General features: G+C 41.0%; 1 protein-coding gene across 1 annotated transcript in view; it reads left to right on the forward strand.

Annotated features, from left to right (window-relative positions):
- Positions 1 to 8385, forward strand: part of waca (WW domain containing adaptor with coiled-coil a) — a 35237-nt gene extending 26852 nt beyond the window's left edge. Inside the window, exons 9-13 of the mRNA XM_069667768.1 lie at positions 73 to 221; positions 2300 to 2424; positions 5124 to 5322; positions 5422 to 5549; positions 6775 to 8385. Coding sequence (XP_069523869.1) covers positions 73 to 221; positions 2300 to 2424; positions 5124 to 5322; positions 5422 to 5549; positions 6775 to 6844 — 671 coding nt within the window. The 3' untranslated portion in view covers positions 6845 to 8385. The remainder of the gene's footprint in view (positions 1 to 72; positions 222 to 2299; positions 2425 to 5123; positions 5323 to 5421; positions 5550 to 6774) is intronic.
- The last annotated feature ends 6472 nt before the right edge of the window (positions 8386 to 14857 follow it).

A 14857-nucleotide genomic window follows, 5' to 3' on the forward strand; every position in this document is an offset into this window, starting at 1 on the left:
ACTTGGTATTAGATGCAAATATTTATTATGATTCTATTTAATAACCTCTATTTGTCTCTGTACCTCAAGCAGCTCAGCAATCGAACCAGTCGCCGATGTCGTTAACATCAGACGCCTCGTCGCCCAGGTCTTATGTTTCCCCGAGGATCAGCACACCACAGACCAACGCAGGCCCCCTCAAACCCCTCCTCAGCACGCAGCCCGTCATCTCACAGACAAAAGTAAGAAACAAATATTCAGTTCAAGTTTATATAATATCCAATGAAGTGTTTGGCCAGCATGATTAATTTGACATTTTTCACTGAAAAAAATAACTAAATAAACCACCAATTGGCAAGTATGAACCTGAATCATCTACTGCTCTGTTAAGACGTTAAACTAGAGCTGCACAATGAACCGGATATTAATTCAGATCTTAATTTTGGCTTCCCACGATTAAATAGACATGATTGACGGCGATATTGACGTTTAAAATGCTCCACCTGTAGAAAACTCTGCTGCGTATCAAATCAAGCGCTCCCTAAACCAACAGCCTCTCCCCGAGGGGGCGATGAAGAGGTTTTGGCTTCACTTTTGGGGGAGCTGTCATGTCATGTCATGAGCTCCTACCTTGCAGCGGCAGTTTAGAGTGGAAGAGTAAACAACAGACGGTCGGGAGAAACAAAATCAAATGTCTGGAACAGAAGACGAAGCGCTGGTCCCCCAAAACGGCTCGTCATCAGTTGGTTGGAGGTATTTCATTTTTAGGGCAGGTGATGTTAAAGGAGCAATTCGCCCCTAGGAAGTCAGTCACAGCTGGTGTCCTCTGTAATTGATGGAAGCAATAATATTTGAAATTGGTGCCGTAGCTGTGGAGACAGCTTGTGGTTTCGCCCATTCTACATTCCTACAACACCCAGCGTGCATTGCGCCCCTCCCTCTGAAAGGAACGGCCCAGCGAGAGACGCTGGAATGAAGTACTACCGTTTCGCTGCAGGCAGTGGTTCAGAGCGGTACAGATTCCAAAATATGAGCAAAATATACCAGTGGATCGTCTAAAAAATGTTCAACTCTGCAATATACATTTCAAACGTGATGATTTTGAACGAGGCATGACATCGGAGGCGGCCGTCCTAGATTGAGGAAGTGTAGTTTAGCGAGCTCCCTGGCCTCCGCCTGATGACGCGTTTTACCTCGTCTGGTGGAGGTTTTCAAGGGCCCATTAGAGAAGCTGATCGCGTCCTCCAAAGGCACAGAGTGAAATTGCGTTTTTGTTTTTCTACTATAATGGCATTAAGTCCCCATAATAGCATCATAGAACTGAGGTTGAAAATTGGCGTACTGGCCCTTTCTAAGCAAGAGAAAGTAATACGCAAAGAGTGCATGAAGCCTGCACCGCAAAGTAACACAACTAACTTGTTCAACCAGCTTATAAACACCACAAAGTGTATGAAGGCGTGTATAATGTCTCTACTCACCGTCCTCGTCCAGCGTCAGGCATCCGTAAAGGCGACGCTGTACAGCACGACACCCTTTCCACCCAACTCCTACAATTATATTTATACTTTGCTTCTAGAAGATGCACCGTATTCAGGTAAAGAAGCTAATCTTCAGTCTTAGTTTGATGCAGATGTGTACATGAGCCAGAATGCAGCACAAAATGAAACTGAAAGCGTTGCTCTGTTTATTAAAATATGAAAGCACGATAAATAAAAATGTTGTGCCTACAATTAAGAAATAATCGTGATTATCATTTTGTACCTAATCGTTCAGCCCTACTGTATACATTATGTTTTAAAGGTTTTTTCTTTTATGAAAGCAAGTTAGCTACCTTCAATCCACTCCTTCTCCTACGCACCCGTCTCGTTAAATTTATGTGCAGAGTGTTTTTGTTCTTGTTATTTTACATGCTATAAGTTCAAGTGGAAAACATTGACACTTTGCATTTGTCATGCTTTGCAATAAGCTGACTAAGACTGTATTTCTTTGTTTGCACTGAAGCCTTGTTTTTTGGCACACATTTGTAGCCTCTGTGAAGCTTTAATGAAAAATCAACATAAGAGTATAAGATATAAATGAATGCATCCAATATCGTTTTGTGGAAATGTCATGCATCTAAACCAAACACAAAAACAGAGATTCATACCAAGAGATGTATACAGGACAGGTTACCTTTTGTATTAAGTGATGCATATTGTTTATGACAGAGGCTCTTAAAGATTGCTGGTCATCATATGTACTTTTATAGTTATAAGCTAGCATCTTGATCCTGTTGAGAGTACTTTTTCTGACGTAGTCTTTCATATGTTCCTGTGTTCAGGTGAGCACGCAATCAGCGAAGCAGGCATCTCATCCCCAGCCCACGTCCCAGCAGCCCCTCTCCAGCGATAAGCAGCACAGTCACGATGCCACCACGGCCTCCCCGCGCACGCTCCACCGCCAAGGGTATGTACGATCACACAAATACAAACCAAGTTCAGAAAAAGATGTCTGTTAGTTCATAATACGTGGGTCCTACGATGGCCAGCTGCTGGATTTTCCTGTGTTATTGTATAATGTTTGAGCTGAGTGCTGATGAGTAACATGCACGATTGTTTTCATCGCATTGATGTGTTTCACTGTCAAAACATCTGCACAACAAGTGGAGTAGAAATTCTCTATCCAAAAATGTTGAGCTTTTTGTGTGGCGGTAAAATCATTCATGATTGATGTGAATGGGCTGTTCGTCTCTTACTGTAAACGGTCTTCATTGCGTTGTGTTGTGGCACCATCTGCTGGTCATTCATGGAACTAAGAGTGGTTTCCTCGTGTTTTTGCATCAAAGTCATCATTTCTATTGCAGAACAGTTTCCTAAAGGGTTGCCTGTGTTATCATTGATGTACATTACTGCAGTGTGCTCAGAAAAGCCCATTTGAGGGTAATATTCTATCACAAAAGGCTGAATCCATGAAAGCTGCTGGTTTAGTTGTGCAGTCTGTACTTTGCTCTGATGTTTACGAATGAAGTTTGAAGTGAACATGAGCATCCAAACTCCAGTGCTTTGTTTACAAGAAGGCAAAATGTCCTCCTGTCAGTTTAGTTATTCTGTCAGGCAGAGTTGGTATAATTTTCTTCTGCTTTCCACTTGTTGATTCCTTGTGCAGACTTGCTGGGTTTGCTGCAACAGACATTTGTTTGTTACGTGTACACTGTTGTAGCCAAACACTATGGTTATAACTGATTCCTTGTCAAACTGCTTCTAAGGGTTCAGCAGGACTTTGACTCCACAGCTCCAGTCTAGACCCAGCCAGATGTCCTGCTAATGTGCTGTGGGTGGAGTAGACTGGATTAATGTTTGCTGTAGACGTTGGGTAATAAGTTGGTTTTTAGTTTAATCAATAGAAAGAAAATGAATCGGCAAATATGATAATTATTCAAATGTTTTGGTGATTTTTCAAGCAAAACTGTCAAACACTTCCTTGGAATAGCAGCAAATCATCACATTCAATCTTAGCTGGACATTTGATATTAAGTGTACAGTAAATATAATGTAAGTCACACAGGAATATAAGAGTCTGTTTTTTGGGGCGTCCCAGAGGGAAAAAAGGTTTTCTATATATTTAGTAATAAAAATGTGTATACGAGTTATTTCAACACTATTTCGATTTATTTTCATTTAAAACACAAATTACAGCCTACCAGTTTTTGCCATGTCGAGTTCGCAATCCTGCTGGCTACCAGTACGGAAGTTGAGCTCAGCCTACAGTAATCTTGATTTTTGTGAGGGTGGCGGTCGGGATGGGTATCATTAAGATTTTAACTGTATTACTACTCTCATCGATATTGCTTAACGATCCTTGAACGTTATTCTTATCGGTTCTTTTTATTATTTTTTAAGAGAAAAAAAATAAATAAATTGAGAACAGAATTAAGCTTACTTTGTTTTCTGTATGTAAATGTAAATAAACAATTATTCACAGCGAAAGAAACTGCAATGTTTACAACAGATCACCAATATAGACTCTATATAGTTGTGATGATGGAAATATAAAACAAATTTGGCTGTCTGGTAGTGGGCGGGGCTTATCAATTAACCCGGTTCATCACGTGTACTTGGTTTGCTGGGTAACAGCTGTATATGAGGCACCTTAGACAGCGGTTTGGACAGATCGCTCGTGTTTCCACCCTTACAAGCAAAAGTGTTGTTGCATTTGTGACATTGTCGGCATCGACCGTTGAGTTCTTTCCGGCATCGTCACAAGCGGGATCTCTTGTGTGTGCGCGTGCGTGTGTATGTGTGCGCACTGTAGCGTGTGGGAGAGAGAGCTGCCCCTGCCCCTGCCCCTCACACACAGGCTCCGCGAGAAACGGTTGCTGGGATGAAATGTGCAAGATAAGGTTTTTCTAGCAATAATAAACAGGAAATGTTTTTTCTTTTTTTCCAGTACCGAAAGCAGAACCGATGACGCTGGAAGTTTATCAATACTGCGGTATTTGATGATTTAGCCCGAGGCCAGTTTAATACCGGGTTTCAGTACCCATTCCTAGGTGGCAGCTGCGCTGATGATCATGACGGTGCATGTCCATGACAAAGCGTTGGCAACAAACGGTTTAATGCAGAGATGTGACATCACCACTTAACCGGATAGCGCCATCGTCTGGGTAAAATACCGTAACACAATAACATCCCTCTCTCTGCATTTTATATTGGTCGGACCGGTATATAAGACGCAGCCCACTTTAGTGATGAAAAAAAAAAAGTATTAAAAGTGTGTCTTATACACTGAATTTTACAGTAATCGATTATTGTGAAAAATAACCTGCAGTTCAAGTTGAACCGTAGTAAGCATGCTTCTGATTTTTTATGATGTTTTGGTGACTTTCTTGTCCCAAGTTTTCCTCATTTGTTTTACATGTAGCCTGGATGAAACTGCTTTGCTGTATTGATCAAAATATTTGTGTTCCTGTTGCCTGTGAACAGAGACCTGTGTTCTGTGATTCATAACTGAAACTTGAGTGTTCACGTTGTTTGAAGAAAAGAAGTTTATTGAATGTAACATTGCTGCTGAGGACACATTGATGGGTCTTATTTGTGTCAGATCTGCAGTTTCCTCATTACCTTGTCTCGATGCTCACACGTTTCCTCGACCTGTGTTGATTGCAGCAGTCAGAGGAGTCCCTCCCCGGGTCCTAACCACGTCGCCTCCAGCAGCAGCAACAACGCCCCCAACTCTGCCTCCGCTCCCCCCACTGCCTCAGCCGCCCGGCCCTCCTGCTCCTTCACCCCCACCCTCGCCGCTCACTTCAATGAGAATCTCATCAAACATGTACAGGGTTGGCCCGCCGAACACGCAGAGAAACAGGTTTGTACCGCTCGCTTTACTCCATCATTTCTATTGATCTGAACACTGATGTGATTCATGTTAACACCCTTTAAAACAACTTGTGTCTGACTCATGAAGGCATCGAGACTACGTGAGGAGGCTCACACCATGGGGAGCATCTGTATGTCTGAGAACTGCACCGAGCTCAAAAACCTGCGGTCCTTGGTCAGAGTCTGTGAAATACAAGCAACATTACGTGAGCAAAGGTGAGGACATACACACTACTACGTTTTTGTCTTTAAATGCATACCTTTGTGTTTAGACCCCCCAACCCCACTACATCTACATTTTAGAGCCCTAAAACACTTTAAGAAACACTGCTGATCCTGTTTTAGTTTGAAAACTTGGGTTGTGTTTTAATGTGTACGGGCAGAGACTGAGACTTAAAAAAAACCTTACCTTTGTGTTGGGAAAGCTGGTTTAAAAGCAAAGCCTTGCAAATCATACATTTCTTAAAATGGCCATGGTGATCCTTCCTAAGGCTGATATTAAGGACGTTTATCCATGATGACCCTTTTGCAGTACAAGTGTGTAAGAGCTGTCCTCAGTTAAGGGGGTTCCGTTAAGTAGTGAGTAGTTTCTGCAGTTAGCTACACAACAAAAAATGAACAGCTTAAATAGACACAAACATAGAGACATAAGCTTTGACTAGCAGCAGTTAACACAACATCAATTTAAACACTGCTAGCTTCTGTTGTGCCTTTTAATTTCTACTTTATATAAAGCTACCAGAGTTTACACTAGAGGTTTTGTTCTTTTTTTGACGGCCAGTTTCGGTCCAAATTTTTCAAATTGCCGTTTCAGCCAGTTTGCGGCGGGGCTTCATTGAACAGAACTGCTCCGCTGCTTTTGCAAAGTTGAAACCATCCAACCCCTTGCGAAACCTTGCAAGTTGTTAACCGTTTTATCTGGTTCTGCAAGAGAATCCATGCTCTGCAGCCACACTCGACATGGGAATTGTGCTGGCGATCTTTGCCAGCTTTGCCCCGTCGGAGTAGATTTCCCCAAAATCCCAGATGATAGTTTCACCGGCCGTGTGGAATTGCAACCTGCCGTAGCCACGCAGCGCTGTCATCATCTGCACTGCATCTCACCAAGTACCAAAATGCAAATGATGGGTCGTTGTCCGTCTCCGCCTGTCCATCTCCAGATGTTTTAATAGTTGCGACAAAGGCTGCATAAGTTCATATTTAAGTTCCCTTGGCAACATGTCTTTAAATTAACGCAGTAGCTTTTAATACACCATTATTAATTTTTTTATTATGTTTTTGTTTGTTTGGCATATTTTCCCACCAGACATTTTGGCCGTTGATGTCTTTATCACCCGGACAACTACGAGTGACAAGTATAAGCTGTTTAAACTATAGGCATTAAAGAAAACCTCAATCCAAGTACAATGAGCAATAATTGTTCTCTTTGTCTCTCCCACAGGATACTGTTTCTCAGACAGCAAATCAAAGAACTTGAAAAGTTGAAGAACCAGAATTCTTTCATGGTCTGAGAACTTCTGTTTGCAAGTCGAAGCTAGAGTCGGAAAAAGGGGAGGAAGACCCATTGCACATAGTTGGAAGCTGGAGGGAGAGCAGTTGTTCGGTTCCTCTTGAGCCCAGTCTTAACACACACAGGAGCTGCAGTCGGGGTGGCTTTGGACCGTTTGGGCTGCGAGAACCGAGAGGGATTCACGAAGAGCTGCTGCTGGGAGGAAGAGGGGGAGTTCGGGTGGTTTTACAAGACTCGGTTTTGTAAAAAAGAAAACCACAGCGGAAAAAAATGTAGATTTCTTGTAGATGTTATTATCTATGTTGTAAATATGTTTTGTAGATTGAAGCCATGGAAAGCCATGCCTATCAAAGCTTTTGACATCCAAACTAATCAACGCTGAGGCGGCTACATTCATTAGCTAGCCTTTCCTTCATGTTAACTCGTCTGCAGACTTTAAGCTTCATTTCGTCAGTTCACAGATCATTGAACTGTTTGAGCGCGTGTGTGTGACCTGCATGTAAAGGGAGGAGGATGTTTGAAGCCTTTTTATTTACACAAAAACCTGTCAGAAAGCATAACACACTGGTTTCAATGTAGTTTTCCTCCTCAGATATAATCAAACTGAGGCTAGATTCTCTTCCTGTGACCTCTACTCGGGCGTAGCCAACATCCCCTCTCTGCAGGTCCGTCGTCACCGCTCACAAAGGTTCAGTGATCTCTTTGCAGCTTCTGGTGGCCCTGCATGTCCCAGTCTGAAAAAAACAGTGCCTGGTGGTGTGATGGAGTGAGTGATTGGAATAAGAGATGTGATGGCGTGCTGCTTTGGACCATTCCCTCTGCCCTCCCCTGGCCTCAGCCCTGCCCTGCCACACCCTGAAACATCAACACTTATCACCCTCATGTTGCTTTTTGTTCCTCGTTCTCCCTCCTGGTTCATTCCTTTGTACAGTCGCTAACATACGGTGGAGTTTTAATAAGAGGACGCAGAATAAAAAAGGTTTTATTTATAAGAGTTGTAGTGGTGAGCAGTGAATCACAATAATATCCACACATTGTCACCCAGTTTAGGAGAGGTATTACAGAGAGCGGATGTTTGTGGATCACCTTTTGTGTGTCAGAGCAGGGCGACGAGAGGTCACAAGGTCAAATGTGAAATGTATGTATTGTAATAAAGATGTTCAACTAAAGCAAGCACTGGTTATCTCATTGGTTTGGTTTCAACGCTAGTGCCTTGTTGAAAGTCTTAAACCTCGTTTTAACAGCAGACCCCGCGTCGTCTCGGATCCCGTCTGAAGAGATCTTCAACAAAGGTTTTGTTTCCAGCACGTCTCGTCCCTCTTTATTTCTTTCCCCCCACGGTTAAAGAGCAGGGTCCTAAGCTGCAAACAGGCCTGTTTTCTTTCCACCATGCTATCTATTGAGTCTATAACTGAACAGCATCACACATTCAGTAAAGGTGACCACATCATTGCTTTGTATATTGTTTCCTGAAGTATATTGACAAATGAAATAAAATATGCCTCTCCAGGACCATGTTGTTCTTGGGTTTTTCAAAGTCCACACAGCTTCACGGCTTCTGTTCTTGTTTGGCTTCAAAAGTACACCTTTCGTATGCATGTAAGCAGTTTTTAAATGGAGGAAAAAGTCTTCATGAAGTCCTGCTATAGGTACTTTACTAACAAGTGGCGACAAAGTCAAACTGAGCAGAAGTTAGTCTGTCATTTTACTTGTATACTTAAAAGCATCACTGCTATTAAAGAGCTATGATATTTAAATGAAAAGTATTTAAATCAGTCTTTAGAAAGTTGATGTAGACAATATTGTATGGATGTGTATAAAGGCAGGTAGGCATAAGGTAAAAGAATAACTGTAGGAAAAAAAGCGGAGGATGACCCATTTCTAGTAATCCCGGGCCTTAGAACTGAAGTTGGCTTTATTCTTAACATTTCAGTTTTGTTCTAGTCTAAAAAACATTTCATAATCTCAGTGTTTTTGGCCCTAATGCTCTTCTATGCAATGTCTATAAAGGGTGTAGAAAATTAGACCAATATCTACCACATCTGTCACATTCAACCTGTGAGCTCTGCCGCCCCCTGCTGGTGCTCTCCTGTCCTGCACTGCAGACTGTGGGAGCTCTGACCTGCTCTGTTTGGCAGATTAGCGTTATCAGATCAGAGACAGAGTGAGGTTTATCTTCCTGGTATGTCCTGCTCCAGTCTCAACTTGCAAAGCATCTTTCCTTTGCATTCACAGGAAAACATTTTGGACATGACAGAGACAGTCCTCTGGGCTCTGAAGATGTTCAAGGATATAAAGAACATGTATAATAGGAAAAGCAAGAACCAGTATTTTACATTTGCTTTGACTCTGCAAAACTTTTGATGTATTTAGTGAAGCTGAATAATTTCTGACCTCCAAACACAAAAAGCTGCCCTAACAAAGTGCACTAAAGACTGAATCCCACACTCAGTCTAACAATGTTGCCTTAAATTAACAGAAAGCTGGTTGCTTATACCTCCAAACATTCTCTATATTTAAGTAAAGTAAAGTGAAAATATCATTTTAAAAACATAGTACACATTTTTCCTCACAAAAGTTGAGATAATTACTGTTGCAAACTGATGACAGATACTGTGTCTGCGATGTCAATAAATACAGATTTGTTTTCATTCTGTGTGCAGAAATTTTAGAGAATGTTTTGACAGGTTATACCACGTTACACCTACAGAGGGCAGTAAAAGACCATTCTTTGGTTATAATGCAGAGACAAGCTGAGAACGTTTCACAACCTCTCATTTGTGTCGGCAGATCATAAAACATTTCTTTAAAGACATTTTAAACACTGGATTATTAAAATGTTACTTTATTTACAGGTTTAACTTAAAGCTCTTATGAGGAACTTTTGGGTTGTGTTGATTTTGGTGACCCCTATGGACAAAGTGTTCCTTTTATCTCTTGGCTGATTTTGTCCTGTGCATGTGTAAGCTGTGTTTTAAACAAAAAATCTCATCCTGCTTTCTTTTAACATTCAAAGGTATCACTCGCTCCAAACCATTGCCTTGGGTAATATTGGAAAAAGGCTGACCTGGTAATCACCTTGTCTGACACCTACTCCCTGGCAGTGGTTACAGGCATTAAAAATAACTATATAGATAGAATCAATCTTGTTGCTGATGGTCTTGTTTGCTTTTGTAGCTCACAAAGAGGCATCTGTATAAATATCTGTCAGTTTCATAACAAGCTAAAAACTCTTCACAGTAGCTTTAACAAGACACACAAACATTTGGGATACAACGACTGAACAGAACGATATATTTTCTGCTGTATTTGTTTGTATTAAAAATGAAACAATATGTTATTTAAATTCATCGTGTGAAGGGGTCACTGCATGCAAAAAACAATCACTGCTGCCATGTGCCCTGACGAAGACCAAGTTGGTCGCAACGCATCGGCTATTTAAAAAGTTTATTTTTGCCATGTGAAATAAAGGCTTTGAAATCGACAGAAATCCTACAGAGTGCCTTGGATTGTTTTTTGAAGGTGAATTAACCACAGCAAACGCAAAGTAACCAAAGTGCACCTGTATTTGATTACAACAAAGACCCAGCAGCACTTCTACTCCTTTGTCTTCAATATATTATTATAATATATATACTATTTGAAGTGTTTTAATGTTTTGCATGACTTGAACTGATAAAAAAATACTAAATATTGAACTATACTTAATATTTGTAAATGTTTCTACGTTCTTGTGTCATTTTTCTTCACATTTTTGGGCACCTGGCGGCGTATACTTTGTTAAAGTAACAAAACTCAGACTTACTTTATCGCAGAGTTGGGGGGGAAGGAACACCGTGCATGAAGAATGTCAAGCAAAGACTAAAATGAATACATATAAGTCTACAAAAATAAACCCAGAATGTTTACATTTTAAATTAAATTCCCACCAGTTTCAGTTCCTTTCATCATAAATGTATTATTTTCAGTTGATACCATACTGTCAAACACAGAGGCAGAGATGATGAGTAATGCTGCACCGCTCCTGATGATCAAACACATTATCTACAGTCATCTCTGTATGAGGATCAGAGAGCAGAGTGAATTAATTCTGCACATAAAACGAGAACAAACAAAGGTGGATGCTGTCAGTTTCCTGTCTCTGAGCGCTCGAGATAAACTCTGCAGTCTGTAACTCAATCTGTAACATCAAAGCTGCTCTCTGCACGTCTACAGTTTGTATCCTCACTGATGCAGCGGCTGTGTGTGCTCCATTATCTGCAGGAGAATAAAATAGATCACGGAGGACGGAGACAGTCTGCCTGTCTCTGATTCTTCAGAGACCTTGATATGGCTCACATCAAAGAGCGGAGAGGAAGCTGAGAGGTGTCGGAGGAAGTCTGTCTGCCTCTGAGTGTGTCTTCATGTGTCATGGAGAGGTTCAGATCTTTAAAGTGGGAACATTTCTGCAACATAACTTCATTTTGGTCTCGTTTGACGGGTTGTTTTTTAGCTGTTTCTTCTGTTTAAGCTTACAGTTAAAATCCAGACATTCTTTCTCGGGTAGACTTGACCTCCACGCCCCCCTCCAGTTATCTCAGCAGCAGCCCGGCCATCGTTGGCCCAGCCGTATGAGGTCTTTTGTTAAGCTAAGCCCCTACTGTCTGTCCCAGGTCACACCTACAAGTATCTCCTAATGTGTGAAAGCAGACACAACCTGTGGGGTGTGATCGCTCGCTAAAAGGCCACTTACATGAAACCCCCCCCCCTGGGCTGAGAGCTTGTTAACGCTCATCCTCCCAGCATGGAAACACACACAGTTTTGTTTTCTTGCTCTTAAACGTCATGCTTCTCTGTCTGCTACTACTGAACAGGTACACCTCTTTAATCAATGAGCGTGTTTACATGCACACTAGTATCCTGGTTGTGTGTCATGCATGTAAACATCACACCCAGTTTCAGACTAGAGAACATAAAGCAAGGTTTGCAAGTTTTATTAAATGAATCAGTTTTTTTAGCTTTGGCTGCAACATGCTCTCACAAAACACTAAAAAACACATGACATGACATTGACTGATGTTTTCTACGTACATATGTGTGATTGTTTTCTTTGTTACTGACCTCAAAACAGATCATGGCTCTGTCCAGCAGCTGGATAAATCTTATCACAAGGTCCAAGAAAGCTAATGCGGCATTATTTAACATGACCAAATGCTGTTATTTCTTGCGGTTTAATTCCATGAGGTTTTATTTCTAATGTTTACAGTTGTAGGACGTCCAAACGGAGCTAAAGCTAGCTAACTTTAGCTAAACATTAACAAAGAAAGTAACTAGTAAAGGCCTTTGTCAGTCAAATCTTCTTAATTGTGTCAGATACTGGGTTTTGAGAAACATGGATACCTGGAGTGCTTCAATAGAAACCAGGATATTGTTGCAGGTGAACACCTTATCCAGGTTTCTGTTACTTTCTTTGTAGGTACAGAACAGAAAGGCAGAGATGGAGAGAAACAAAGACACAACTGCACACACATGACTAGAAACCTGGATTCTGTCATGATCATGTATACAGGAATATGAATAACTCTGTGTCTCATGTTCCATGTGGTCAAAACCAGGGTAAGACTGATGATCATGTAAAGACACTCCATGTGAAGGGTTTTCTTTAGAAGCTGATATATTTCTTCTTCTACAGTCAGCGAAGTCAAACGATTTCAGACTCCACTTTTAGTTCATGTTGGACAAATAGTTCCTCTCAGCCTGTAAATAACACTGACGATGTCATAGCGACGGGACACAGGTTATTAGTCGAAAGCCCTACATATCAGAAGTCAGTGTTCAAAGAGCTCTGGTTTGAGGAGAGGGCAGGGAAGATCTAACAAAAGATGCTTTTAATCTGCATTATGGGAAATGTAGGATTCAGGGATTTTTGACGTTTGACCCAAAGTTGTTGATAAAAGTCGAGATATTTTGTCCCCTGCTGCACAGAAATTATCATTTGTTTCTCTTGCAAGTCCCTTACTTTTTAAAGGGGCAGTTTTATAATGGTTCCTTACATGTATTCAGTCTGAATGTCAAAAATAAGTTTATTGGCTCGCATACATTTTTCCAGAGTAAAGAGCCAAAGAGCTGTCTGTCTCAGATGAGGCTGGTTAATAAAATAAAAGCTCATACAGATTCTGACCTCCAGGTGGCGATGTTTGATTGTCTACCACATATAAAGGCAGACTTTACAGGCTGTATGGGGGTGCTGCTCACGGTCTAGTAAAGGGGCATTTCGCATATTTAATTGACCAACATTAAAAAATGACTTTTGCCACATGTCTTAAATATCTGAATGCACTGATGATATGAGTCAAAGATACCACCATGCTAATAATGCTTATGGGCTACAAGTGCTTTAAAATGGACATTTACCATACAGCGTAGAAGATGATTTGTCATTACAATGACCAATGATTCATCATTAAACCTGTATTTCTGCCTACTTAGACCCTTTTCCTGCAGTTCTCAGCAGCCTTCAGATAAATGATACAACACCGGTCGTGGACTGGCGCCTCTCTGGAATTGCAGATAATTACGGTAATTGCAGTGACTACTTTTCTCTGTTCCCTAAAGCAGTATCCTCATCCTGTTGTCTGCTGGTCACAGTCCCGGCCTGCAGAGGATTTACTCTTATAGGCAGGGAGACAGACCCGGTCTTCCGTAATGACCCCCCCCCCCCCCAATATTGCGACTCTCTGCGGGGTGAAAAGTTATTGCTTTTCTCCTAAAAATAAATCCAATATAATGTTTAAATATCTTTTAAAAACATTCGATATTTATCATTTTTAAGGGTCCCGTGCTGAAATTTGTATGTAGTTTTTCTTTTTTTTTTTTGGCTCGGCAGTAAAGCAGTTGTCAGTGATAGAGATCGCGCGCGTGCATGTGTTATTTTGCATTTCCAATTGTTAAAGGGCAATTGTGTCGGTGCGCGCGCGCGTTGTGTGTGTGTTGGTGTGTCGTCTCGATGGCGCCATGTGCCTTTTTGGATTGCTAATTTCTGTAAACGGCTGTCCGCTCCTCCCTGCAGCAGCAGCAGCAGCAGTCTGGTAGCCTGAAGGGAAGCGGCTCAGAGCGGCGTCAACCTGGCTGCCAGCACGATGACACTGCAGGTAACTGCTACTGGACTGTCTGACTCAGCTTAAACACACAGCTACTACAAATAAGGAATGTAACTAATGGAAACTGGGATAAATACACACAGAGAGCTTTGTTTTACATTTGTTATTATTATAATTACCTTTATAATTAGGCTACTGTCAGAAGAATAACCTGCGTTTTAACTTAAAGTAGTCTTGGGTAATCCAACAAGTTTAAGACATTCAGTAAAGCTATGATCTTTTTTTAATTGCAATGTAAAACACAAATATACAAAATAAGTTTCACATCCATTATCGCACGTATTTAAATCATATTTCAGTCACAAAACAGTGCCCAATGCAAGTAAGTAAGGCGACATTGTCAGAGGCAGTTTGGTGGAGTGACTGCAACCCGGGCCAATGGAATCCAATAATGACATATGGAATATGGTATTATGGAAATGAAGAACCATGAATGAAGGGAACGGCTTGACCTGAGCTGAGCCATCAAGCTAGAGAGTGTCAGACAGGATACATCCGGCATACTTATGAGTTGAAAATAAAAGTTGGTCACATCAGGAAAAATTAAGTTATTGAAAGTTACAAAACAATAAAAAATATTAAAAGAGAGAAAGTATTACATGAAATTAAGTTGGTACTTGAAAGAGTTTGTTCGTATTTCCTGTTGAAAGTGTTTAAAGCTTACTTCACTTGGTTAGGTTCTCCACGTTATTCATTTATTCGAATTTTTATTTGATTTTTATTTATTGTATAACAATTGCCTTCCCCCTTAAATTGTTTTAAAATATGCATAGTATACATTTCTTTGTCTTTTGTTAAGCATTTCAACTCACTAATAAACTGCCTTCCCTTATTTTGACAGGAAGTACCGGATAGAATGTTGCTGCGTATCCTGC

The sequence above is a fragment of the Semicossyphus pulcher genome, unplaced genomic scaffold, assembly GCF_022749685.1.
Source record: "Semicossyphus pulcher isolate SPU_LCO1_2020_fin unplaced genomic scaffold, fSemPul1.0.p SCAF_18, whole genome shotgun sequence".
Taxonomy (NCBI): domain Eukaryota; kingdom Metazoa; phylum Chordata; class Actinopteri; order Labriformes; family Labridae; genus Semicossyphus; species Semicossyphus pulcher.